The sequence below is a fragment of the Schistocerca cancellata genome, chromosome 4 (assembly GCF_023864275.1).
Source record: "Schistocerca cancellata isolate TAMUIC-IGC-003103 chromosome 4, iqSchCanc2.1, whole genome shotgun sequence".
Classification (NCBI taxonomy): Eukaryota; Metazoa; Arthropoda; class Insecta; order Orthoptera; family Acrididae; genus Schistocerca; species Schistocerca cancellata.
Window position 1 is genome coordinate 556,002,171 of NC_064629.1, and position 13,315 is coordinate 556,015,485.

The 13,315-nt window shown below is 40.0% G+C and overlaps 1 protein-coding gene across 1 annotated transcript in view; it reads right to left on the reverse strand.

Moving 5' to 3' along the window:
- LOC126185073 (putative transcription factor capicua) overlaps positions 1–13,315 on the reverse strand; it is a 316,920-nt gene that overhangs the window by 52,804 nt on the left and 250,801 nt on the right. Inside the window, exon 21 of the mRNA XM_049927858.1 lies at positions 4,307–4,417. Within this exon, the coding sequence (XP_049783815.1) occupies positions 4,307–4,417 (111 nt within the window). The remainder of the gene's footprint in view (positions 1–4,306; positions 4,418–13,315) is intronic.

Genomic DNA, 13,315 nt, shown 5'->3' on the forward strand with positions numbered 1-13,315 from the left:
GAGTAATATTGCATCAATTTTGCACAAACACTGGATACGCATTACATGGATTCCATCGATAATGTTACATGGAATACTCAAAGAACAGAATGGTACAAATCAATGAACTCAGTCATAAACAGTGAGGTTAACAGCAGTTCAGAATGTGAAGTAATGTGTAAAGCCAAGTATGAGAGGTAGACCAAACATTGAAGAATTAGGCTGTTTCATTATTCACTTACAAAGTAGTTGTAACTTTATCACAAAACTAAGAGCGGATTTATCTCATCATATGGGTCCACTGTTTTGATGACTTTGCAAATTTATATTTATTTTATTTTAACGTTGGCTGGGAATCATTTCAGTCACCACAGTCATCAGTTAACGTAAGGGAGGGACGTCATGTCTAGGAACTTTCTGTGAATTGTCCAAACTTCGTTCTACGTGTTATTTAACTTTGAATGTTTGTACATCATATTCTGGAGATGGAGTTGGGGATCAGCACAGCATAAGCTTGTGAGTGTGGAAAACTGCTTAAAAGCCACACTCAGACTAACCAGTCTACAAGATTAACACTTGTTAATTCGCCACACGGATTTGATAGGGGTATGGCTCACCTCCCTGTCCTGTAAGCTAGCGGAAAGCACATCAAGCTAGACAAGCAGGATGGACAAAGATTTGCACTGTACTGCCCTTTTGTACTTCAAGGCTAGTGTGAATAGTGCCAAAGTCACACCAAGCCACTTTTCTTTGTATTATATGCAAACTAAATGTTCTTGATTTGATTTAATTACAATAACTTCTTATTACACAATGTGTGTTGCACTTGTACATCATGTCTGTACTGTACACTAAAAAAGTCTGCCCTATTAAACTGACACCACACTCCTTGGCTTGTTGCATGCCTTTGATGAGATTCCAGTGTTGCTTCAGACACAAAATGTGCACATACGAAATATCAAATCAAGTTATGCAACAGGACTGGAATCTTAGTAACAAAACTCGATATTTCATTCTCCATAGAAAAGTTAGTCAGAAGTGAAAGTAAGACCACATGTTCATTGACACAGTCTAATATGACCATTATTATATCCTGGCAAAAGATATGCGTAGCTCTGTGATACATCTTGTGGGCAATACAGGGAGATCACATTATTAGGACAATTTTGAGATTTTGAGAATTTGAGCAAGGTTTTCGAAAGATCATCACTTTGATACAAATGCAGGCAGCTAATCCCCAACTTAAGTAATTGTAGTTCAAAAGATGTATATTAAAAAATACATCTGTTGAACAGATCTTTAACTGAAATCGGTTATAACTGTCAAACATAAATCTAGTTGTAAGACTGGGAGATTAATCTATTAAAACTGTCCTAAAGAAATGTACAGGGCTTGGATGAAAATATGCAAACAAACACACAAAAGGGCGTGCGCGCGCGCACCCCCCCCCCCCCCCCCCCCACACACACACACAAAAATAACTTCCAGTCATCTCACAATGGATAAATACACGTCCTGTATAGTTTTTAAGAGAATCATATACTATTCTTCCCGCAAAATAGTGGTGACTTCAGTTAATGATAATGGAGGTGGATAGGAATCATGCAGGCTTCTCTCGAAAGTAGACCAGAAAGGCTCAATACTATTGAGATATGGTGACTACAGTGCCCAGGGCAGATGTGAACATTCATCCTTGTATCCACAAAACCAGCCCTGAACGACGCAGTTTGATCTTGGAACATAGCAGCACCATTGGAGAATGAACAATGTAGAGTAACCATGGGACCCATGGAATACCACAACGTGGCTGATCAAATCACAATCGAACCCCTGACATGTTTCGCTCTTGGGACATTAACTTGGGGAGGAGTCAGAAACAGTGTGAAGCAAGACTCATCCAATCAAATGAATTTGTTCCACTGCTCCATAGTCCAGGTTTTATGGCTTTGCCATCATTGTTTCCCTCTTACGTGCATATGAATCACTGATAGTGGTTCTAGAATTCCAGATTGCCCTACAATCCCTGCTTATGGAGCTCCCTTTGTGTTATTTTGGTGCTGAAAGGGTTTGTGAGTGCAACATTCAGTTTTGCAGCAACTTTTGCAGTTTCTTTTTGTTACAATCCACTTCAACGACCATCTCTCACAATCACTCAAGACACACTTTCAACTGCATTGTGACTTTGCAGATGATGCTTACCTGCTTTTCCTCAATACAGTATAAATCTTCAATATCATGTCTCTTGAAAAACAAAATACACTACTGGCCATTAAAATTGCTACACCAAGAAGAAATGCAGATGATAAACGGGTATTCATTGGACAAATATATTATGCTAGAACTGACATGTGATTACATTTTCACCTAATTTGGGTGCATAGATCCTGAGAAATCAGTATCCAGAGCAAATACTTTTGGTCGTAATAACGGCCTTGATACGCCTGGGCATTGAGTTAAACAGAGCTTGGATGGCGTGTACAGGTACAGCTGCCCATGCAGCTTCAACATGATACCACAGTTCATCAAGAGTAGTGACTGGTGTATTGTGATGAGTCACTTGCTCGGCCACTATTGACCAGACATTTTCAATTGGTGAGAGATCTGAAGAATGTGCTGGCCAGGGCAGCAGTCGAACATTTTCTGTATCCAGAAAGGCCCGTACAGGACCTGCAACATGCGGTCGTGTATTATCCTGCTGAAATGTAGGGTTTCGCAGGGATCGAATGAAGGGTAGAGCCACGGGTCGTAACACATTTAAAATGTAACGTCCACTGTTCAAAGTGCCGTCAATGCGAACAAGAGGAGACCGAGACATGTAACCAATGGCACCCCATACCATCACGCCGGGTGATACGCCAGTATGGCGATGACAAATACACGCTTCCAATGTCTGTTCACCGCGATGTGGCCAAACATGGATGCAACCATCATGATGCTGTAAACAGAACCTGGATTCATCCGAAAAAATGACGTTTTGCAATTCGTGCACCCAGGTTCGTCATTGAGTACTCCATCGCAGGCGCTCCTGTCTGTGATGCAGCATCAAGGGTAACTGCAGCCATGGTCTCTGAGCTGATAGTCCATGCTGCTGCAAACATCATAGAACTGTTCGTGCAGATGGTTGTTGTCTTGCAAACGTCCCCATCTGCTGACTCAGAGATCGAGACGTGGCTGCACGATCCGTTACAGCTCTGCAGATAAGATGCCTGTCATCTCGACTGCTAGTGATACGAGGCCGTTGGGATCCAGCACGGCATTCCGTATTACCCTCCTGAACCCAATGATTCCATATTCTGCTAACAGTCATTGGATCTCGACCAATGCGAGCAGCAATGTTGCGATACGATAAACCACAATCGCGACAGGCTACAATCCGACCTTTATCAAAATTGGAAACGTGATGGTACACATTTCTCCTCCTTACACGAGGCATCACAACGTTTCACCAGGCAACGCCGGTCAACTGCTGTTTGTATATGAGAAATCGGTTGGAAACTTTCCTCATGTCTGCACGTTGTAGGTGTCGCCACCGGTGCCAAACTTGGGTGAATGCTCTGAAAAGGTAATCATTTGCATATCACAGCATCTTCTTCCTGTCGGTTAAATTTCGCGTCTGTAGCATGTCATCTTCGTGGTGTAGCAATTTTAATGGCCAGTAGTGTACTTTGGCTCCCTTGATTACGGAAACAACTACCACAAGAGCACTAACAATTTGCCCACATTCAAATTCACTAATCGGACACGTAATGCATTCACAATCACACAGAATACTGTCTGAATACAACCAACACTTGCAACGTATTGTGGACATTGCATAGGTGCAATGGTCAAACAGAATGGTGGCATCTGCAAGCTTGGCTAGCATCTACATTTATGTTCAAGCACGCATTTCTTGTGGTGTTGCCATATTTTTGTCCAACCCCTGAAACTGTTACATCGATAAGGTCACTTACAGAACTCCATTAAAACAATTCTTGAGAATTATTCATTTGTGTAGGACATTTAACAGACCTAAGTAAAGGAGGATAGTGCAGATCTTTCATGGCTTTGCTTAGCCAGTGTGACAACATAACAGAAATAACAATCTAAAACTAATATGTGACAATTATGTTTTATGTGGATGTGGATCAACAGTTAAATGTCTTTGGCTAGAAGAGGAACTGGATAGAAAGAGTTACTGTAAAATCATTCTGTTGTACTAACGACCACAATTTTGCTGGCTCTTTGAGCACAAATGCAGACAAGTTTAAAACTTCTGTCAAAAGTTATTCCTCTAACAGAAGAACCATAAGATAAAATATGAACAGATTTTAAATATGATACTTACCTCTGAATGCATCTGGATTGAAATCTGGTCCAAAAAATGTGCCACCTGTTAGCTTTGCTGATTTTGGAGTTGCTGAGATCACACTGTCAGAGTCACCATCATCCTCCGCAGCTGAAATAAATATAATGTAATTTACCCTTAGCATAATGACAGAATCACCACATCAAAAGTAGGCACACATAAAAAAGTTCTATTGGTTAAATTTGTATCTTTGAAAAGCAGTCAAATCTGTGCCATATTTTTGGAGATGTAACGTATAACCCACAGATGATGGCACACAGGTACTGACATGGATATGGGTAGTAGAAAGGAAAGGGTGGAACGGGGTTTTCTGAAGCTCACGTTATAAAACACAGATTTTCAAAGAAAATTGTTGTTATTGAAAAATAGTATTTAAGGTATTTTATATGTAAGTAAAATTATAATCACTTGTAACCAGTGAATTTTTAAAAACCTGCTGCTTTTGAAAGCCCAAATATACCTACAAAGAAGACAGTATTTAACTAAGGTCATATTTTACATGTAAAAGTTGACAAAAGTGGATATACTAATTTCCTTTTATTTATTAAAACTTTGTTTACTTGACCAGTTCCATGCATGACTGTAAATCATCTCTGCCTAGAGTATGAGCAGGCAATAGGTATTAAAATGTGTCATCTATGTGGTCTCTTACTATAACATCTTATATACAATTTCTTGTATGTATGTATAGGAAAAAACCCACTACAAAGCGACTGGACTGCGAGGGTGTACACATGGACAAGAAAAAAAAAAATCCCGGATTTTTCCCGGATTTCCCAGTTGAAAATACACTTTCTCCCGGGTGAAAATACACTTTTCCCGTGTTAAGTGACAGTACACTTTTCCTCAGTGCTGTAAACCTTATCAATCCTTAGAACGTTTATGGTTTTCTACGCAGACATAGAATTTGCCGGCACTTTAGAAAACGAAACCCAGGGGGGCAAAAAATCACGTTTTGAAAACATCTTTAATGTGCAGCAACATGTACACTGCATTTTTTTCGTGTTACAGAGGTATAAATTCGAATTCCACCTAACACTGCATGTTACTTTCCGAAGCAATGAAATCGAGATTGCGACGCGCTTTTGTAAGCCAGTCATTGCTCATGTCACGTGATCTCGCCAGCTGATGACAGCATAGGACACGTGATGTAGTCAGCCAATAACAAGGCCACTCTTAAGTAGCACGAACACACAAAAAAGAAAAGTTAATGGTTTAGATTAATATACATAGTGTTGCTACAAGAAAAACAAAGCTTTCACAAATAATATTGGTCACAAAGATTAATAAGCTGCAAGAGAAGCTAAGCTTCCACATACACTCCTGGAAATTGAAATAAGAACACCGTGAATTCATTGTCCCAGGAAGGGGAAACTTTATTGACACATTCATGGGGTCAGATACATCACATGATCACACTGACAGAACCACAGGCACATAGACACAGGCAACAGAGCATGCACAATGTCGGCACTAGTACAGTGTATATCCACCTTTCGCAGCAATGCAGGCTGCTATTCTCCCATGGAGACGATCGTAGAGATGCTGGATGTAGTGCTGTGGAACGGCTTGCCATGCCATTTCCACCTGGCGCCTCAGTTGGACCAGCGTTTGTGCTGGACATGCAGACCGCGTGAGACAACGCTTCATCCAGTCCCAAACATGCTCAATGGGGGACAGATCCGGAGATCTTGCTGGCCAGGGTAGTTGACTTACACCTTCTAGAGCACGTTAGATGGCACGGGATACATGCGGACGTGCATTGTCCTGTTGGAACAGCAAGTTACCTTGCCGGTCTAGGAATGGTAGAACGATGGGTTCGATGACGGTTTGGATGTACCGTGCACTATTCAGTGTCCCCTCGACGATCACCAGTGGTGTACGGCCAGTGTAGGAGATCGCTCCCCACACCATGATGCCGGGTGTTGGCCCTGTGTGCCTCGGTCGTATGCAGTCCTGATTGTGGCGCTCACCTGCACGGCGCCAAACACGCATACGACCATCATTGGCACCAAGGCAGAAGCGACTCTCATCGCTGAAGACGACACGTCTCCATTCGTCCCTCCATTCACGCCTGTCGCGACACCACTGGAGGCGGGCTGCACGATGTTGGGGCGTGAGCGGAGGACGGCCTAACGGTGTGCGGGACCGTAGCCCAGCTTCATGGAGACGGTTGCGAATGGTCCTCGCCGAAACCCCAGGAGCAACAGTGTCCCTAATTTGCTGGGAAGTGGCGGTGCGGTCCCCTACGGCACTGCGTAGGATCCTACGGTCTTGGCGTGCATCCGTGCGTCGCTGCGGTCCGGTCCCAGGTTGACGGGCACGTGCACCTTCCGCCGACCACTGGCGACAACATCGATGTACTGTGGAGACCTCACGCCCCACGTGTTGAGCAATTCGGCGGTACGTCCACCCGGCCTCCCGCATGCCCACTATACGCCCTCGCTCAAAGTCCGTCAACTGCACATACGGTTCACGTCCACACTGTCGCGGCATGCTACCAGTGTTAAAGACTGCGATGGAGCTCCGTATGCCACGGCAAACTGGCTGACACTGACGGCGGTGGTGCACAAATGCTGCGCAGCTAGCGCCATTCGACGGCCAACACCGCAGTTCCTGGTGTGTCCGCTGTGCCGTGCGTGTGATCATTGCTTGTACAGCCCTCTCGCAGTGTCCGGAGCAAGTATGGTGGGTCTGACACACCGGTGTCAATGTGTTCTTTTTTCCATTTCCAGGAGTGTATAATGCTGATCTTTTTGCATGCGTTACACTTTAAGATACATCACACAAATGTGCCAGTAACATTTTTAATAATGACGTAAATGTCTGATCTTCTGGGCTCAAAATTCTTCTAGATGGTCGTCCTCAAAGAGTTGATTTTTAAATGAGAGTCAAACGCTCTGTGATTTAAGAAATTCATGGTACATTTTCGCACATAGTTCGTCTTCCGTAAAAGGAAATTTACTTTGAAAGTAATACTTTTCAAATCACCATTCGCAATATTTTCCTGCGACCTGTTAGAAATTGGTTCGTTTCAGCAGTTGCCAGAGAGCGCCAGATAACAGGTGTCACTGCGCCTGTGCAGCTACGATGATGCAGGAAGCCCGCATGTTCATACATGTAAAACATTAAAAGATCTTGTATTATGTCATAAAAGAAACAAGACACCAAAGGATACTTCATGAGCATTGGAATTTCGTGAACCATACTAAAATGCATAATTCGCCTTAAAGTGCACAATCGTATGTACAGATTCGGATGTAAATTTTCTTGAGTACCAGTACTGCATTATCTCATGTTTGGTTCTTTATTATGGCATAATGCCATATGAGCTAGAAGATGGAAAACGTGCACTTGAAATGCAGCGAATAGTTGAAACTAGCCAACAGTGTGAAATTAAACACTTCGTTTCAAATAAATTGACTGCCTCGGTGCAAAAGACTAATAAAAGCCAAATCTCTTTAGCAAACCGACAAAAATAACTTCATTGTTCTGCAAGGCGATTAATGCTTGACTATCAGAAAGGTGGAAATAAAACCTGAAACTAACAACATATTTTAGCCTTCTGTAATTATGCAAATGTATTTAAATTCATTTGGTAGCCCCTGGACACAGAAATTCGTTTTGCTTTCATTTAATGTGAGAGCAATGAACGAAGAGGAAACAGCAAAATCAGTGAACGTAAACACAGGTCACGTGGAGACTACCCACCTCCCCACTACAACTCAGACTGCTCTATGCATCAGCCCTGGATCTACGATATTTCCGAACCGGGACAATACTAGATAGAGGCACCCAGCCACACTTCTGTAGCCAGAAGCGGGAGAAGGTACTACTCAGATGCGACTCAACTGCGCATGCGCAAGAACTTGCCCGCAACTGCTCAAATGAACCTAATGTAAAAACAGCTGTCACATCACGCTCACTGGAGGCAATTTGTTGTTAGGAAGCACTGCATATTCTTCCTAAAGCCTTTGATACACTTTGGTTGGCAGATGCTTGTATGAGCACTGTGTTTTGTTGTTGTATACGGCACATTTCCTTTGCAACTTAAGTTTTATTTTCATTTTTTTTTCTCTCGTTCATGTTTTGTTGCTGCAGTATTATTCTGCAGAAGCAGGATACAGTAATATCCTTCGTTAGAGTATTGGTTCTTCGTTAGAGTATTGGTTACTACCAGTCAAAATCGCAAAAATTTAACTGGTAACTAGACAATGAAAAACTCCCGGAATTCTAAAAATTTCCCGGGTTTTTCCCAGTTTTCTCCAGGACGAAAAAATCCCCGTGTTTTTCCCGGATCTCCCGGGTCGTATACACCCTGACTGCACATGTAACAGCTTGATGTATGTAAGCTCAACCAACCACGTGACACCATATGAAAAGTAATGTTGAATATAATGAATACAAATTGTCAGACTAAACTATCCATATACTAATGTAATAAATCATATGGAATATGTTCACACTGCAAGTTGTCAAGACATAGAGCAATTCTCACAAACTGGAACACCAGCAAGGTGTAAATGCTTTACACAATGTATCAAACAAGATATCTTGTACATGTGGTGCTTTATAACTTACAAATACTGAAAAATATCACGTTATACATCACATCATGGAAATTTATATGCTGATTACTGTTATATAAATGGATAATTACACCAACATTGTCAACAAATGTCTACGACATGTGCTTTTTTTAAAAAAAAAAAAAAAAAAAACACCCCACAGTAAATGTAAGCTGCACCTGAAGATGGGCATCTGTCCGATGTCAGTATGGCAATAAAACAACGTGAAGCATCTAAGCTTCAAAGTTTTTATACCGAAATTATTTAAAATTTTGTCTTGTTTATGGTTCTGTTATTGATTGTAAGTTAAACCACAAGTTTAGGAATGGCTTTAAATGTTTGAAACTTTATTATATGTGTGACAGTAACAAACAACACAGAGTGTTAAATCATATTCTTAACAATAATATATTCATTCTCGTAGCTTTTTCCCATACCTGTGAAAAATTTGGAGGCAAACTGTGCAAATACGTGACAAATTTTGTTTTTTCACAGTAAGTGGAAACGACGATGGGAAATGACCGATCAGTTGCTCCAGGCTAAATTATCTGCTACCTTTAGATGGAATTGTTATTATTATTATTATTATTATTATTATTTTTAAAATCGTGAAATTATGTTTTCAGTAACCACAATATCTGACATACGTAAAACTGGACCATCATCATTTTTGCTGAACAAAGCAAAAGAGCCCACATAACAAGATTGAGCAAATGGAAAAATATTTTCATTCTTCTATGAATTGCCAGGCTGTCAACAAAATCTTGCTGCCACCTCCAGCAGCAACAATGGCTCTATCTTGGGTTGGCACTGAGTCGAACTGAGCTTAGATGACACATACAGGTACTTCAACTCAATGCTTCAACTCCATGCCAGAGTTTACCCATTAGAGTGGCTGATGAATGGTCATATGCCAGTCTCTTAGCAAAGAATTATGGAATTTTTCAGGGGGTGAGAGATGTGGGAAACATGGTGGCCAACACAACAGTTAAACACCATCTGTGTCAAGGTGAGTCAGGATGCATGGTTAACATGCAGTCTTCCATTATTTTGTCAGTCACTGAGATCTCAAAGAAAGTGCACAGCCACCAGCCTTAACACATCTGAAATGTAATGCCTGTTGTTCAAATGGAACTCGAGGTGATCACGCACATCAGATGCTGGCTGAGGTAAATATGTATATGTCTGTCCTTTCAGGCACTATTTGTATTGGGCCACTGAGATCCCACATGGAATTATGTACGGCCTCCCCTGAAACCATTGATTCCATATTCAAATGCCAGTTTTTGGATCCTGATGAGTTTAAGCAGCAATATTGCACAACAACATATTGCAGTCTTGATACACTATGACCGTGCCGCATTCTGACAGATGCTGGTAGACATTTCTCCTATTTACACAAGGCAGAACATGACCTTCTCATAAGCAACTAATACTCAAGTGGGATTTCTGAATGACAAACCTGCTGATATTATTTCCTTATATACAGAATGCAAATTATGATAGTCCGCAGTACTTCTTGTGGTTACACTGAAATGTTAATAACTTGCTTATCTGAACATGTAGTACACATTATGTGAATTTGACATTTGTTGCATGCTGCCTTCAAGGTGTTGCTATTTTAATGTCCAGTAGTGAACTTTACCTTCTGCCTATTGAACTGATTTGTATGCACTCAACAAGAAGGCCTAATCTTCTTCGTCAGGAACATGAGTTATTGCACACAATGAAGAGATAATGCCAATTAGGAACAGTCTTAATGTAGGACCCGACCAATACAGATTAAACATTATTTAAACTTTATTATTAATACCACATAAATAATCATACTCATTGGATTTAAAAGTGGTGATTCAAATTTACTGAGTCCACTTATCAACTCTTACAGAAATAGTGAGGACAGTCAAATATGGGCCATTTTTTTGGACCATGCAGACTCACAAACTGACGATAAATTCACATGACTGGAAGAGAAAAAAAAAAAAAAAAGGCGAATATTCTGGAATGTTGAAGACTGTTTACTGCTAAGTCCTCTGAAAGACTGTGAAATATTTTTTTGAAATCAGAGAATATACTTGCTCTTGGCATTAAAATATGTACTCCGACATTAATACAATTTTCTGCACCTTATTCCTAAGTTATTGCTACTATAACTGTTGTCAAACGTTTAAGTACAAAGCAATCTCTTTTATTTAAATGAATGAAAAATACCAGAAAGTACTGACATTCAATGATTCACATAAATTTGTAGCAAATACATGGCAACAAAATCGTTTCATTTGTGAACACTTTTAAATAGAATGTTTAACATTATCTGTGTGGTACTAATAAGGTGTACATTTTGCTTGATCTGAATTAATAGTGTCCTATACTCAGGGTGTTCCTGAAGTCTCCTTTACACTGAAGTGAACAAAAGTGAACATGGAACAGTGAATGAGAATTCTCTCAGGTGTAAACAATAGGAGCATGTGCACGAATGGTATCTGGTCACATATGGTTTACATTCACAGTCGTTCGTTTGTGGTGTTCCGCTAGTTGTCAATTTTTCATGAAACATGACAGGAAGTTTGCATCCTCTCCACTTTGGTGCTTGCAGTACACAAGAATTTCATCTCTTATCTTGTGTACCTTTATTGTTGCTGACACGAGCTGCATGTGCAATGGAGTGGTTCAAAGGTAATGTAAAGTTGCTGATAGAAGAATATAATATAGATACCATACATGTTTCTGGGATTTAAGAGATTCACAGCACAAGTGACAAAGGAAAAGAATTATGATTGGTAGAAAACTGACGAAGCAGTCATTAGATTCTTGCATTGAGTGGGAATGGACTGAATAAGCAATAGACTGAATAAGCACAAGCTTCGTAATTCTTGTTATTAAAAAAGAAGAAAAAGCATAAATTTCCTTGAAAGTAAACTAGCACGGTATCTATTATGCTAATTAAAATTAAAAATATGTGAAAGACTTATCATTATCATTGTTTATGTTTATGGTATTTGTAACTACATAGCTCATGTTTCGCTGCTACATTAGATATTTCTGATGATAAATTAAAATGGTTTACATGGGATCACACTAACTGTCTCCAAACAAACAATGCAGCATAGTAATCTATGTGACAGATCTTACATATATTTCACATTTCACTGATCATATTTTATTGACTGTATCTTCTTTGACACACTTGAATATTGTTCTTCAAGTGCTGTACATTGTTACTGTAGACTCCAGAAAGTATCCGATATGAAGCAACTACTGAAATACAAAATTATCATTAATGTAAATGTCTCCCTGCTAATAACCAGGTCATAAATGCTAGCCTTTTCTCAGGTTATGTTGGCCATCAGTAATTAATGTTATGTTCTGCTTTTAAATTTCCTCCTACACTGTACTGAGAAGCCCGCAAAAAGTGTCTACCAACATATGCGCAGAGTTTTGGACTAATGCTAAGGCAATTCAATGTTAAGTGCACTATCTCTATGCATTTCACATTTACATTCACACTGAGACACCTAAATTCTTCCTGCCCTATGCCTATTTCTCTTTCATGACTATATATACAACTAGTATGGAATATAAGTTAAGCAACTTTACCATAAAATTCATACCAAAAAAAGATACACAGAATATGCTTTGATGCTCATTTCTTCACAGCATTCCTTCTGTTTGTTCTAGTGTAAATGCTTATTTGCAGGTACAACTTAATGATGGTGCACACCAGTGAACCCACAGTGCATTATTTGTGAATTTGTACTTGCTTGTGTTCGCTCCAACTTTTGATCTTTAATGTGGAAGCTGTGTTAATATCAATAAGTACTGTTATTTTATTTTGACAGAATTAGGTACTTGTTGTTACAGAAATGGCTTATTTTAATGCCAAAAATAGGTTACGTCAAGCACAGATATATGCAAATTATTTTTGTTGTTGGAAGATCTGGATTAATCTACATCCCACAACTACACAGTTAGAGCCACCTCCCTGCACAAGAATCAAAATTTATCTAAGGTTATTTTTCCTTACTTAAAGAGAATTTTACAACTGCTTCCCCAAATATATCTTGAATGAGACATTTCCAATACAGCCAAGGTGAAGTAATCTTCTTCATTGGGCTTTAGTCTTTCAACACCCAGAAAATAATCTGAAATAGGAAGGAAGGAAGATTAGGGTTTAACGCCCCGTCGACTAAGAGCGCGTTACACATGGGAGTCCAAGCTCAGACTGGAGGAAGGGTAGTGAAGGAAATTGGCCATACTCTTTCAAGAGAAACCATCTCCATTTTCCTTGAGTGATTTAAGGAAATTTGGGAAAACAAAAACCAGGATGAGCAAAAGGGAATCTGAGTAATATATATGAAGGTTATGGTCACTATTTATTTGATATGAACAGTATAGTGCATCCAGTGTTCTTGTCACAAAG